Source organism: Cyanistes caeruleus, chromosome 1 (genome assembly GCF_971803275.1).
Source record: "Cyanistes caeruleus chromosome 1, bCyaCae1.hap1.1, whole genome shotgun sequence".
NCBI lineage: Eukaryota > Metazoa > Chordata > Aves > Passeriformes > Paridae > Cyanistes > Cyanistes caeruleus.
In genome coordinates, this window is record NC_141701.1 from 46,739,543 (window position 1) to 46,754,809 (window position 15,267).

General features: G+C 36.3%; 1 protein-coding gene across 3 annotated transcripts; it reads right to left on the reverse strand.

The window, feature by feature from the left end:
• Positions 1 to 1,862: 1,862 nt before the first annotated feature.
• IMPACT (impact RWD domain protein) lies at positions 1,863 to 15,181 on the reverse strand. Of its 3 annotated transcripts, XM_023921225.2 has the most exons (11): positions 14,916 to 15,181; positions 13,963 to 14,091; positions 13,191 to 13,243; positions 12,847 to 12,909; positions 10,691 to 10,776; positions 8,955 to 9,083; positions 8,578 to 8,672; positions 6,227 to 6,300; positions 4,582 to 4,672; positions 2,317 to 2,451; positions 1,863 to 2,069 (listed from the first exon to the last, which is right to left on the reverse strand). In XM_023921225.2, the coding sequence occupies exons 1-11, from the start codon at positions 14,949 to 14,951 to the stop codon at positions 1,998 to 2,000; spliced, it is 963 nt and encodes a 320-aa protein (XP_023776993.1). In that variant the 5' UTR covers positions 14,952 to 15,181; the 3' UTR covers positions 1,863 to 1,997. The 3 variants fall into 3 exon arrangements, with proteins under 3 accessions (XP_023776993.1, XP_023776994.1, XP_023776995.1); XM_023921226.2 differs by lacking the exon at positions 13,963 to 14,091 and having other exon boundaries at positions 14,916 to 15,093; XM_023921227.2 differs by lacking the exon at positions 14,916 to 15,181 and having other exon boundaries at positions 13,952 to 14,065.
• Between the last annotated feature and the right edge of the window lie 86 nt (positions 15,182 to 15,267).

The window sequence follows — 15,267 nt, forward strand, 5'->3', positions numbered from 1 at the left end:
TCTTATTGGATGTTAGATCTAACTTGATTTCTTGCAATCTTGAACACCCAAGTCTTCCACACCATGCTTGGAAAGCCTATGTGTCGTAAGGCATCTATACATATGAAGTGAAGTTCAATAGTGGACACACTTCATGAGCTTTTAGCAAAATTTTCTGTGTGTGTGGCTAAGAGAGTGATTAAATTAGTCTAGAACATCTAGTCTAGCTAGAAAAATATTAAAGTAGCTAATAAACTGCTTTATTTCTTACTGAAATAGACATGCTAGGCAATAAATGCAAAGATGAACACACCAAAAGCATCCACAAATAAACATCCCATCTTCACCTTCCCTTCCTTCTTTGCTCCACATTAAACACATGCTAAACAGTAGAAACACCACTCTGAATTACCTGCAATATGACGAGATTACTAACAGCCCAGAATTGGTATGCTGCTGTAAGAAAGAGAATTATCTTCACTTTTAAAAGTTAAGATTTTCAAAATGTGACATTCCATATTTCAGAATGATTTCCAGATGCGTGCAGAACATTTAGAGGAAATGCTTGAGAGCAAAACCACCAAGCAGTTCTTCAGAAAGTACTCGGCTAATGAGTTATCCCAATCAGAGAGCAGATACAAACTCTTGGTCTGCTCATTTAGGTTTGAGACACAAAGGAAAAAAAAATGCAGATACTACCTTGTAGGAAACTAACACTGTGATGGCTAATCTGTGTTCAGCTCTACTCCTGATTAATTTTCAGAATAACAAAGCAAAAGCAGGAAAATAAAAAGATACAACAGAGTGGACAAAAAGACAAAAGCCACTATCCGCCCTTTTCTGATAATGTTTGATTCCTTGTTAACATATTTTAATGACAGGCAATTGTATTTTGGGTATAAATTAATTATATCATCTTTCTTTTCTTTCTTTTCCAAGGTAATGTAATTTGTAACTCTTCCACAAGTGGGCAGTATGTCTTAAAAACCTTACAGTATTTGATAACAAAAATGGTTAAAACTGCTGCTTTAGTTTAACATTAAAAATAATGTCCCAGCAGAATTTTAAAGAGTTGTCATCAGACATTTTTGGAATCTCTTTCTCTTGTTGCATTATTCCTTAAAAAAAGAAGGAAGTTTAAATTTAGGAAATGCTTGCAAACAAAAATAGGAAGGGACTGTAACTTCTTTATCTAGAAGTGTCCACAAGACAGTTAGACAGCATTTCATGCTCTCTCTGAAAGAAATGATGTGAAAGTAAAAATGCATTTCCACTCTGATGGTCTATTTTCAGACATTTTAAAGGACCGGGGATTCATTCTGCTCACTGATTGTATGGTCAATTTTGCTGGTTCCTTTAATTATGCAACACAAATCCTCATCTTTTCAACAGGTTCCTTGAGTGCCAACTATCACAGAACAATCCTCAAAGAAATTCTGCAGTAGTTTCATCACATTTCTTAGCTCACTGCCTATGTTCAGTCTTCCAAATGTCACCAAGCAGCCACTATCTAGCATCTGATCAGGAACTGCACAGGCAGGACCAGGCACTCCAAACACCACACTCAACCCCATGCTTTCCTTTCACAAAGGAGTATCTGAAACTTTTTAAGTGACGTGGTGTATGAATGACTCTAGTCCCACTCTCAGTACAACAAACTATAGAATTCAATTACTAACACAAGACACATATTTGAATCCAGGAATGGAGATCAGAAATCCACATTATCAATTAGTCAGCTGTTGTTTGGTGGGAAGGGACTGGACAGAGCAATGGTTCCAGATGCTGCACTGTCCTCATAACAAGGAGCTCCGATGTGTAAGAAACAGAAAACTTGTGTCTAAGCTTTACTTCAGAACAGCAGAAGAAATCACAAAACAAGATGAAAATATATCTATGGCTTTACTGAATTCTCTTCTGAATACAATATGTCCATTCTATAATATAAGGCAGTAAGTTTCAGGGGGTTTTTGTATAAATATGTGCAAAATACACTTTCAAAGTTTTTATAAAATAAATTAGTGTTCTGTTCTCTTCTTGTTATCCTTCCTTATCTTTTTGCTCTTTCCGGCTTGTCTAGATGACTCTTCCTGAAATGAAAAACAAGCATTGCAAAATTTTAAGAATATTCTTGTAAAACACAAATATTCTCCCAAGGTCACCCATGAGAATTATTTTTAATATGAACAGTACGAATAGGTCACAGAGATTTATGAAAATTTTGACTTGTTTATCCATTCACACAGGTTGTATTACTTTTCTTCTGGCTTCATCTAACAGTGGAAAGTCACACAAGTTCACATGCAAACACCTTCATTCTGGAAGGACGAAACATACCGTTGAAGGTACATAGTCGTACTCCACGAGTACATTTCTTGCACAATTGTTTATATGTTTGAAACGATCTGGTCCCAGGAGAATACCTCCATACCAGCGGGACACCACAACTAACACATTGTGGACATTCAAAATCTGTGAATAAAAGAAAGCAATAGAAGTCTTTATCTTTTAATTGAACCTGGATCACTGCTGGCACCAATTTGAAACATAAAATAGGTCTACTATCTTGTATTTTAAAAAGTTACTGAGTTACATTTTTCATTCTTTGGTATGATCAATTGTACTGCCCTGTCACTAAGCTGACTGTCTATTCATAGTTTTGGAAGTGTTGGTGGATGAGGCTAGTAACAGCCAGGCCATAGGCATTATACATATGGATACATAAAATGCTACAAGCTAGTACTGTTAATATGTGTACGTTACCAACCATTAATCATCTCTGTTAAAGAGAAAAAAACAAGTACCTGACTTGTTCAAACAATACTGTTAGTAGAGTCAATCATTGTTTATGAAAACAGAAATATTCTTAGAATTTTAAAATTAAAAGAACTGGGGGTATGTTCTGTGACAGGCATTTTTTACTCTTCATTTATGTACTGGCCATAAAGTCTATGTATAACAACTTCTGACAGTAAACAGGATGGTACTAATCTAAACTAGAGCTTCTTGTAACCTCATACAAGTACCAATCTAAAGTACATTTTTTTGTAACACAGAAAGTGCTATTTTGAAATGCTGGTCTTATCTGAAACAAGATTAATTTCTATTTAAAAAAGCAAAAACCTAAACCACCACCAACAACTAAAAAAACCCTGTAAGTTCAGCAACAATAAATGTTTTAAATCACCTAATTTTCATACCTATGTCATAAGGGCTCAAAACAAAAAAACTGCAAGATCTATGAACATCCTGAAATCAGCCCACAAACTACTTTAATCTTTTCCTATGGCTGTAAATTGAATTTTTCTGACCCTTATCTTAGTATTCTTCCAGAACAGAAATATTCCCAGTAACTAGGATTGCAGACACAGAATGATGATCCATATAATTTACACACATTCACATCTGGAAGTGACAGTCATGTCATGTTCTAAACTGGATTTTTATGGAATATTAAGTGCCTAGACAACTTTCAAAAGTATGTGCTAACACATTGAAAAGAAGCTGATAATCTCAGAACATCAGTTATCTTAGTAACTGCTAAATTGTATCTTTACATTATTTTCATAACAATAATATCTTCATATTTAGCACATATACTTGCATATATTACATAACCTAAGTTTCTTTATTAAACCTTCCCAAGTCTGGTTTAATTTATTTAGGAAGTCTGAAAAAGCTCAAAATTAAAAATGTCAAAATGTTTCCATTAACTATATTTTTTTCAGGGAAAAAAAAGGAAACTTGGGGGAAAAAAGTTTCCAGGAATAAGAGTGCAACATATTAAGCAAAAGAATATTCAAGCAACAAAAGGACAGGAAAATAAAACTCCTGTTGTGAAGGGAACATCAATCTAAAATAAAAACAAATATTTTTATATTTAAAATATAAATTTAAAAATATTTTGATTTGTCTGCTCACACAGCTAAGTGACTTGAGGCACAGCATTAAGATACACCCAGCTGTCTCCTGTAGTTGGGCTATTTTAATTATGGTTTTACTAGTGCTTGCATCATGAACCAAAATTTATCAATCTCAACTCACTCACATTTAGTAGCACCTTTGACAAATATTATTTCAATACTTGAAGACTAAAATATATGTGAGTATGAGGGCTAAGGACCCAGAACAGGAAACAGCACAACAAAACAGACTAAATGATCAAACCAACTTAGCTCCTTCACTCCTTTTGTATTTGAAGTTCTACTCTGCAAGTTCATATATTGGTGTCTTTTTATTACACCTACTCAAGGGAACCATATGAAAGGCTGTGCACAGATCAGCTGTTATATTCTGACAGTCAGCTTCTCCCAGTCTTCATTTTCTGTGTACCTTACATCACACAGGAAGCACAGGATTTAAAACTTATCCTTTAACTCAAACTATTACTGCCATCTATGAAACATCACTTGTTTCTATGATCCAAGACTTGAAAGTGCTACAGTCTGTACATTTCCTTTTACCTTGAGAAAGCAGTCATCTGGCTGGCTGCTAGCAGAGCAAAAATTAAAAGAATCTTCTACAAATTTATTTACATTGTAGCAATTTTTAAATTCAATATAAATTCAAGATTTCCAAAAGCCAAAGATTAATTTCTACAACCTGCATAAGATGGAGAAGACGTCCACCTGCTGCTGTCTCTCCGTCATCTTCACAATCCTGTAGGAATGTCTGCTTATCTTCACAGTATATTCTGTAAAAGAAAAGAAATAACATAAAATAGATTAGAAAATGTCAATCAACAAATATTTCTACTTGATTATTAAAGTCTCAGATATCTTTCATACATGTGTGTATCAATTCTAATTCTTTGCTATGCATATTTACATGACAACAGAAAGAGGCACAGTGTAAACCACAAGTGTTCATCTGTACAGTAGAACAAGTTTTGAAAAGCTTTTACACAGACTTCAGCTATGTCAAGTAAACTCCAGTCATTACCAGTTTAAAGTCCCTAAACAGAAAAATACCCAGGTTTTTAGCCTAATAATTGCATCTAGCTGAAACCAATGCTTATCAGATACAGATTCAAAATATAGTATAAACTTAGAAGAACTTGGACAAAACCATTATGAAAAATTAATTAGGTCTGTATTTCAGCAGCAACATGAAACTGTTACTGAAATTTGCCCTTGGATTCTCCATGCCATCCTCCTCAGGGGGCACTGCAGTAAACTTTTGGGTGTACTGGTTCATAAAAAAGCTGCCCAGGTCTAATTTTCCAGAAGTAATTCTCAGAGGTCTACTGACCAATAAGCTGGCTTATTACCAACTTATTTCCTAATTTCTGAAGTTAGCTACACGTGACACAATGAGAAAGAGGCTTCTAGTACTAGATGACAAAGACAAAGCAGTAAGTGTAAGTATGTGCCTTTTCCTTTTTTCCCCTTTTTTTTTTTTTTTTTAAATGAAATTTGAAATTTGGATAATATGGGTGAAGGAAGCCATCATCTGTGAGAACAGAAATACCCTCTTTACAGAAACTTTTTACTTAGGTAGAAGCTTTTACTTTTTGGTAAAATTAGTTTTCACTTCTTCTCATTTCATGTTTCATTAAGATCACACCAGAATGGGCATGAATGGGTAAACGTACATACTTTTTTAGATGAGTGGTTCCTACAGCTCTTCCCTTTTACTGTCACTTCCATTCCTCAGAAAACCTACACTGCTATCTGGACTGAGACCAGTTCATTTCACATAAGCTATATCCACCAAAGTTGCCAGTGGCAGATGACTGCCAAACTCATTTTTACCTGTTTCTCATAATCCCTGAAGTTTCTTGTATTTCAGCTGAAACTTCATGTGTCAGATGTCTGCATCAGGCTTTCTGATTCAACTCTTATTTCAACTGAATATTTTCAGCTATTTCTAAATATAAGGTTGGGTGTGAAAAAGAAGTTATTTTACCCAAATAAAAGCACATTTAGTTCAGGATGATGTAGCATTTCCATGCTCAGACATACTACAAAAGTATACCAACATATGTTCAAATCCATTTTTTTTCTATTCCTAATGCTGCTTCACAATCTTATTTCCTACTGTATGTTCTACTTGCTTGACCTCAAATTCAAAATAACACCTGCAACACCAACCATACAAATAAGAAACCTACTCCCTAAAGCAAGGAATTCCTTTTAATAGCAAGGAATTTAATAGAAAGGAATTTCTTTCTCATGTCCTGCACTCATTTGTCAAAGAACACTAAAAAAACACTAAAAAAGAATAAAAATCACGATTTGTTTCTCACCTGTATGCATATATGTTGTGGGTAGCACTTGCAATTTTCTTGTTCTCATATAATTTTTCAAGAACTCTTTTAACCTATAAAAGACAACAGAAAAAAACCTTCCTTTTATAACTGGGGTTTCATACATCCCTCTCAATATCACAGCTAAACATACATCTCCCTAGTACTACAATGAAAAGATTTTATGCTTTGACATAAAATGTTTGGTATAATAACTCAGGAAGCAGCTTTCAGTATTCTCATGCTTGTTTTAAACAATTTTCCTGGGATACTGAAAACACCTTGTCCCTTGAACTTCTACATTGTGTACATTCATATTATTGTTCAAGATGTAGAAGTGTCAAATTGCTTTATTCAACAAGAGACAGTAAGAGCCAGAAAATATTTTTATTTAGTATTAAGTATCAATTGCACCTCCTTATTTTTTTGCATAAATTTAAGCTGGAATAGAACACAACTACATACTGCTTTTACTTATTTCACAAAAACATGATGTTTAGAAAGCCCTACTAAATTTCAAGTTTCTCATTTTCCCTCAAACATGTTGGGTTTTTTTTCCACAGTTTCCACTTCAGAGGAAGAACAGTGAAAACAAAAAAACATCCTATTAGGGGTCTGGAAGTGTCAGTATTTCCCAGAAAACAGATATTCCCATCATGTATCTCTTTGCTCTTAAGAAGTACCAAATTCAAAATATTTACCAATATCAGTTCATAATATGTTTCTAAGTAAACAAGCTAGCAATTGTTCAACTCTTTCCAATGGTCCAGAAAAAAAGAAGAGCTTTTGATTAAGACATCATTTTAGTACATAATACAAAACATGACTGAAGCTGAGAAAGCTTGGGAAAACATGCCTGGCAAGTAAATTGCCTCCTGTTCAAAAACATGCCTCAGAGATACATCAATACATATACATACAATCAATACAATACATACAATCAATAGATATATTTAATATCTGCCCTAGCTATACTGTGCTTTTTCCTATTCTTCTTGAAGAAATTCAACTGACAACAACCACCTCAAATAAAAGATATCACAATGAAAAAAATCCTATTATTAATGAAGAATATTGCTTCAGACATCTATCTTCTTGTTACTTTGAACACTGAAGGAAGACAACTTGTATTACTTAATATACTTTCATAAACATGGACAGTAAGTTAAAACAGTAAGTTCAGTACAGGCACTTAAAGCACAAATCCTATGAAACTATCATTAACTTTGACATTATTATTTCCCAGCTACCAGCTTCCTGAAAACATACTTTAGAGATAATTTTTGTGCTACAGCTCTATCTTTTTTAAGTGATTCTTTAACATATATATGTATAATAAATGAACTCTGTTACTTCAGAAAGGGAAGAAATGGGAATCATTGGCTTAATGTATCTTTTTAATTTTAAAATACTCTCACCCTTTTATCATGGTTTGTTAGTAAGTGTGTTCCTACATACACAAAACCCCACACGAATGTACAGTGTATGTGAACTTGAAAGGTCGAAGTGCTCCAGAAGGGATGCTGGGATTTAGAGACCAATTCATATGTCCATACTAAGCAAATTATTGAGAGGGAAGAAAAACAAAACAAAAAAAACCCACAGATGGCTTCAAACATTACAACTTTTGTATAGAGAAATCAGCCTAAAAACACTGTCAGCCTGTCAGTGTTTTTTCACAGCTCACACTCATAGTGGGTACATAGTAGACCTAGGTCACCTGGACTTTCAAGAAGCACTTGACAATATCCTTTACCAAATTTTTTTTTTTTAAATATCCCTAAAATTGCATAAAAAGAAAGAGAAAAATCCTCTCAAGGTTTAACTCTGAGTTAATAAAAGAACAGTGGTTTCCCCACTAAAAAGGGCTCATCAAAGGAGGCTGATGGTAACAGATGGAAAGTGATGTACAAAAGAAGCTCCAAACCCTTCTCAATTAGGTCATGATAAAGATTTACTTATGCACAATCCAAGTGTGTTTTTTAACAGAATTCCTTTCTGAAGGAGGGAAAATAATTATAAACCCATTTTAATTCCTCTTCCAGCAAACACACGATAGACTCGGTAACTTCCAAACATCTTATGACAAACTTGCCAACATCCAGAAGTCAAATTACAATGTTCTTATTCTCTTACATCTAATGCACATAACAGTAAAGAATAGCAGGAAGAAGAGCTGTTATTTGACTGTTCAGCTGATAGTGAAAGCAAGAAACCAATGCCTACTCAGACAGGATCAGCACAGGAAGATGCACAGACAACCCAACATATCTGGCAAATCCCAAGTATTCCAGTAATACTTTGTCAAGCTCAAAATATAGGCAAAAAGGGAAGAACTGATCTCTACTAACTTGTCTGGTTGTCACCACTGGAGCCAAATGTGCTTGGAAAGTGCTCCTTCGATCTGTGATTGGGTTTCCATGATGTATAGGGGGCAGTTCTTCATCTATGGGTCACAAACAAGGGAGTGTTTCGTTTCTTTTAAGAGTACAGAAACAATGCTTATGGCTACAAAAGTAAAGAATGTCTCAACTTTAAAAAAAGGGACTTGTTAAAGTGAAGTACAGAAAATAACATACAAACCCACCAAAAATATATTGCATTTTTTAATGACTGTTATTAAACTTTATTATAATTCTACTGTCACTTCTGAAGCTGAGCAGAAAAGCAGAATCTTCAGGCTTCTTTTAAATCATTTCAACAGAATTAAAAAGAGTGTATTTTTTACCTTCCTGACTTCCAGATGCCATGTAATTTAACATTTTAATTTGATCTTCCTGAAGGGGTTGATAGTCTAGGAGAAAATCATCTACATCATCTTCATCAACTTCTTCAGTGGTTTTCTTAATATCTGGTTCTATTAAGACACACGTAGTAGAATTTATTACACATTTTTTGCAGGACAAGCAAAACAAAATTTCAAACTCTCTTTTTCTTAAGAAGTCTCTGGCTTCTCAGTTCAAAACGGTTTGACATTAAAAATTATTAAATGCAGAACAGTAATATTAATTACAACAAAGCCCAAAAGTACTCAGGCCAGTATTAACTTAAAACTTCCTGAGAATTAAAAATAAAATACTCATACTATGGAATCCTTCCATAAGATCTTCTGTTTCAATACTAAGAAACAGTATTTCTAAGAAAAAAAGAACAATAAATGTTTACTGTTTCAATTAAACATTCAAATTCTACCTTTAATCTGAATTTAGAGATCAAATTAAGCTGATGTTTCACAAAAACTCCAGTCATTTACTGGTCATTTAGGGGAAAATGTAGTGCTGTTGCTCAATGCTACTTCATGAGGGTATAAAATTACCAGATTTGAAACATCGCTTCTCAACATGCTTCAAGTATTCTGGAATTCCAAAAATCCTGTTTTCCTTCATGTATAGAACATCCAAAAAATAATAGTCGATAATAAAAGAGGAAATATTCAGTGTTCTGACATCTGGGTTTAAAACCAGATTAATATATCACAGTTTCATTCCTATTTAGAGGGCCTATGATGTGCTTATGATGCAGGTTTTATAATATATGTATTTTCCATTAAAAAAAAAGAGGTGTGATAAAGCATGTTCAAAAATGGAAGCCATAAGGCTGTGGTGAAAATGCTCAAACTTCCAATACTCTCAGTAAAATTTTCACTTCTCAGTGTCCACTCTTTTAGTCACATCAGTGAAAAATGACTTCTCCAATGTCTGTGATGTAGCAACAAAATGCACAGTTTATTGAAAGACTAACACTAGACCTTACCATGAAAGAACACTGAAAATGAAATTTCCTTTTCTTCAGACTTTTATTTCTCACAGGACAAAGATAAACCCCTGACAGAGAAAAATAGTTCTGTTTCTTTTTGCCACAGTGCATGCACACCTCACTCACACATTTCATAGCAGCTTAGCTATGAAACAAAAACCCCCCACCATTTTTAGAAGGAACAACTGTGAATTTATACAAATTCTGTAAGAATAATAGCAGAAGAATCACTGCAGCTCTACTGATGATGTACCTCTCATCCCAATACAGTAAAATCAATGGAAGGACAGAAAAGTAAAATGATGAAATACTTGATCATTTCTCTGCATAGTCCACTGACTATCTTCTCTTGAATCCCAATCCTCCAACAGTGCACTCAACCCCAGAAATTAATTACTGGTATGAATAACTCCTTCACAGAATGGAGGGTAATACATAATGCACCTGTGGGCAGCACTTCATGCCAGTAATTTCATTCCTGATAGAACTGTGGACCTTGTTCCAGTTCAGAGGCCGCCCCCACCTTCTTTTCCCTACTGCTTTTAAAAAAGGGATACTGCCACTGTAAAACAACAAGCCCTGACACAGGAGACTGTTCTCTGATATCTAGATCCAATTCAAAAATGAACATAGACTAATTTGTACTGAAATCTTATTTTGCATTGGAAGAAGAAGGAAAATAAAAACCCCGTGTATTTTCTGAAGTACCTGGATCTGAAGACTGTGCCTTTTCTACCAGAACTTCTCGTATCTTCTCCACCCATAAATACAGTATACTTTCACCAAGGTTCTGTCTGGAAGTAAAAGTTCATGGTAAATGAAGAATCACTTTTGCAAATTTCACTTGGAAAGTACATAAAATAACATACAGATTTCAGACACACAGAAATTGAACACAAGCTAGTGAGATAAAGAGCTTAGACAGGCTTGTGTAAAGTTCTGTCTCAGTAGCTCCCTGGGTGAAAAACTTACCAGTGGATTGTGATAGTAGGTCAGTGGAGCATTGGAATGAATCAGTTCAGTTTGGGTAATAGGCCATGGGACAGGGAGATAAAGATTTAGGCCTAGGAGGCTTCACTCAGGGCACCAAGGTGTGTATCAAGGTACTGAAGGATTGGTTGAACACATTTTATATACACGTTAGGAGTTAAGAAATGCTTCCTTTATGTGCAGCAGGACCCAAACAACTCAAAATACATTTCAAGTGATTATGAAATGGTTAAAGAATTGGTTATGAACCATGCATTTTTGTCAAAATGTTTTGTTTCTTTCTGTTCAAATGTTTCTGTTTGTCAAAGAAACAAAACTAAAGATTTAGGGCCATGGATATCTCACAGGTTCTCATTAATTCTATTCTTACTGCCACCACCTGGGCACCAGTTAAGTAACAAAATTACATATTTAAATTCTGCTTAATGTATACAGCACTACTGCTAGAAACAATCAAATTCAAATAAACATACATATTTTAAGAAAAATATTTAAGCAAAAATAAGGGGTTTATGAACTTGTAGCTCTGAGTGCAAAATCCAGACAAACTGCAGAACAATTCAACACCCTGATTTCACACTGCTTATTTTACAGATGCACTGCTTTAATACCTGAAGACTTTCTTTTAATGATGGAATGAAAAATATTAGAGAAGGAACAAAATTTCCCTGTTTTACGAAAGTAAATACCATTTTGTCCAGCATCACCCAATTAGTTTCTGAATAGTTGTAAATTACTTTGTGTCTCCCAAAACAGACTTTTGATCTATAATTATCCATTTTACCCACAGCAATTGACAGTATAGTTCATGTTGGTTTAGACTGCAGAACTACACAACTTAGATCCCTAGGGACTAGAAAACTGGTCAAATACAATGCAAATAATGCAGAGTATCTCTGCTCATCTGACAATCATTTAGACATTGAATAGATAAAAGGCTTTCACAAATACTGTGCACATCACTGATTACCCCAGGTTTTTAAACCGTTTAAAATGACCTAAAGCACATATAATGGCCTGAAGTACAAACACCTTCACTTCCTGCTGAACAAATAGAAGTGAGAGCAGACATCAAGGGCTCTGACCAGCAGCTGACAGAGACAGAAGGGAGCTGAACCAGCACAATTTGACAGCCTACAGGACTGAACAGGGGGGAACGAAAAAAAGAACCAGCAGCTCTACCTGCAGTAGAGACTCCATCAAATCCTTTTAATCTGGACAGCATTAAGGACAACCTCTGTCCTTTTGCTCCCCTGAACAACTGTGATGAATATGTTTATGCAGAACTTTTCACTTAAAATCCTTGCACATTTTTAACATTTCAAATTAAATTTTACTTGGTTAAATGACCTGTTGCTTAATTAGCTAGGAAACCCAGTTAATCATAAAAAACCTTATGGAAGCTAAGTGCTCTCTTCCTTATAGCACTAAAAAAATATTTCTTATGCAAGATGCTCAGATTTCACTGTCTGGGGCATGACAGGGCTTCCTTATGTTTTCATTTCATTTCTCTTGTATAATCTTTGGGATCTAAAATAAATAAATAAACCATATAAAATTACTACATTTTCTACCCCACTTTCACAGGAATTCAAAATCATGTAATGTGATTATTTCTAAATGCTGTTTATTCTCATGCATCCATTATGCCTTATTGTTGGCTACACTGTGTTCTAGATTCCAGTTAATAGAGTCCACGTGTTTATTTTAAAACCAACTTATCCCTCAGCTTTTAAGAAAAACTGGTATGCTACTTATGCTCTAAGACACAACTAAAAGTTTTCACATCCTGTGTTTTAACACTCAAGTGAAGAACAGATAGAAACTGAAAATACATTGTCTCCTTTTACTATATTCCACAGTCTTCAACTTACACATATATTTCTTCCAAGCTATTTGCTAGCTCCGTATAATCTTGTCCTCGAAGCCAAGGGGCACTAGAATGAAAAGAAATGCAATGAAAATTATGCTATATGCTGCTTCCAACATTCTCACATAAATGTGATAAACACCTTGAAAATATAACTTTGCCAACCATCAAGATTCCAGCTGTAAACACTTTGGAAAAAACAGGATAAAGGACTATCCTTGCTGGAAACATCCCCCATCAGAGGCAGTTTTAATTCAAGGAGTATTTTAACTCAACTTCCACTTACAGGTAAACAGTTAACAGTGGCAACTCATAAAACACAAATGTTTGAAAGAAAACTTCACCTACTTTAGTTGATAAATAGGTGGCTCTGCAGTTGGATATCCTGGTGGCAAAATCACCTGAAAGAAATTCAGGATATGTATTCATTGGGCTACCCTCAGCTAGACGAGCTTACTGAAGGACTCTGCTGTCAAGCAGCAGGACTACAATTAGTGTTACAAATGAAGAAAACAGTTGGGTACGTTGTTACAGAATTACAGGAACAACTGAGTATCTGCATTTAAAATTTCTATGATGGTAATGCATACAATTATGTTTTATGGGGCAGTTTGTAAGGATGCAAAATAAAGTACAGAAAAAACTGAAAGCTGCACACACGGTTACTGGACTTAAATAAGAGGTACTTCCCTAAGTGCACACTTCCATGTTTCTTACACTAAGTAAACTTACTGCTTTCAGTTCTGAAAACAAAGTAAGGAGTTGGATCAATTAAGTTGATCCAAGTTTCATTCTGTCTCAGCACTTTCCAGGAAGCAAATCTAGATGCAACTGCAGTAGATTCACTGAGGCACAAAGTCGATGTGTAAGTATTTCAGAAATTAGTCTTTGGTGAAACATACTGAAATGCTTTGGTCATGTGTGGAATTAGGATATGTAACTACTGAATATATCACAAGCACACCAATGTGTTACAGGAACAATCACTGAAAAGCCTCATCACAGACTCTAATCCAAAAGCTTCTTAATCATCTGAGTAGATAATAAACCATACTTAAAGGGTTTCGCCTGCATCAGTCCAACTGCAAAATTTGTGCTGAACTTCTTACCACCACTATACCTGCAAACACAGGGTCCATTTTGGTTGATCCAGACAGTCACTAATCTTAATGCAATAGATTTTTTCATTTTCATCAACAACACACCAATCATCACCATAGATTGATGAAAGGGCTTCAATTTCATCAATCTAAAAGAAAAAGAAAAAAAGCAAAAGTAAATACCGCCCCCCCCCCCTAAAACCCACAAAAACTTTGTGTGCCAATCATCTCATCTTTTTAAAGCCTTGTTCTTCTACAACTCACCGACAGATGTGACAAGATTCACTGCACTGGAAGGCCCTAAGTATTGGGGATCCAGTCCTGATTGACAGGACTTCAGGTGAGCAGAAGAGGTTTCAGATGGACATTAGGAAGATTTCTTTTTTCACAGAAGGGGTGATTAGACATTGGAATGGGCTACCCAGGGAGGTGGTGGAGTCACTGTGCCCGGAGGTGTTTAAGAAAGGGCTGGATGTGGCACTCAGTGCCCTGGTCTAGTTGGCACAGTGGTCTTGGGTCACAGGTTGGACTCGATGATCTCAGAGGTATAACTGACTCTGTGATTTTGTAAGTAACCTTTGCTCAGTTCTCACACCTCTCACACACCAGCTTTTCAATTTCTGAGGGCAATCCTTTCATTCTCAGCACTGACAAGGCGAGCAAAGTGACAGGGCGCAGATACCAACACGTTCCCTGCAGCTCTCAATCCGTGCTGCTCCTGGCTAGGTGGGACCCCGGCTGGGAAAGGACCCTGAGGGCTCGGCACTAAACTCTTCCTCTGAGCGGAGGGAGGAAGAGCGGATACAGGGCAAATTCCCATAAAGAAAAACCAGAGAAGTACCCTCCACCTAGAAAGGACACACCTGAAGTGTGTCGGCGGTGCAGGCTCGCCACAGCGGGCACGGAGCCGCTCAGGGCTCCCCAGGTGCCCCCTGAGGTCACCGCTTTCCCCGCGACCCCCTCCGCCGCTCACCTGCTGCTGGGCCCTTTCCGCGTCACTCGCAGCCATCAGACCCGAGGGAAGGAGCGGGAGGAAGGAAAGGATAAGGCGGAAGGAAAGGAGGAGGAAGGAAAGGAGGAGGAAGGAAAGGAGGAGGAGGAAGGGCAGGAGAAGGAGGGAGAAGCACAGGAGCAGCCCGGCGCCGGGCCGTGTGCGCAGCCGTAGCGGTGACGCTGAGGGCCCTTCCTTCCGCTGGAGGGACGGGGAGAGTGGGCTCGCCGTGTGCTCCTGTCCGGCATTGCCACATAATCTGCATTAAAGCCCTCTTGTACACTTTCCCCTTACTCCCTACGTCCTCTTTTTAAACTAAAGCACTTCTCTTTCA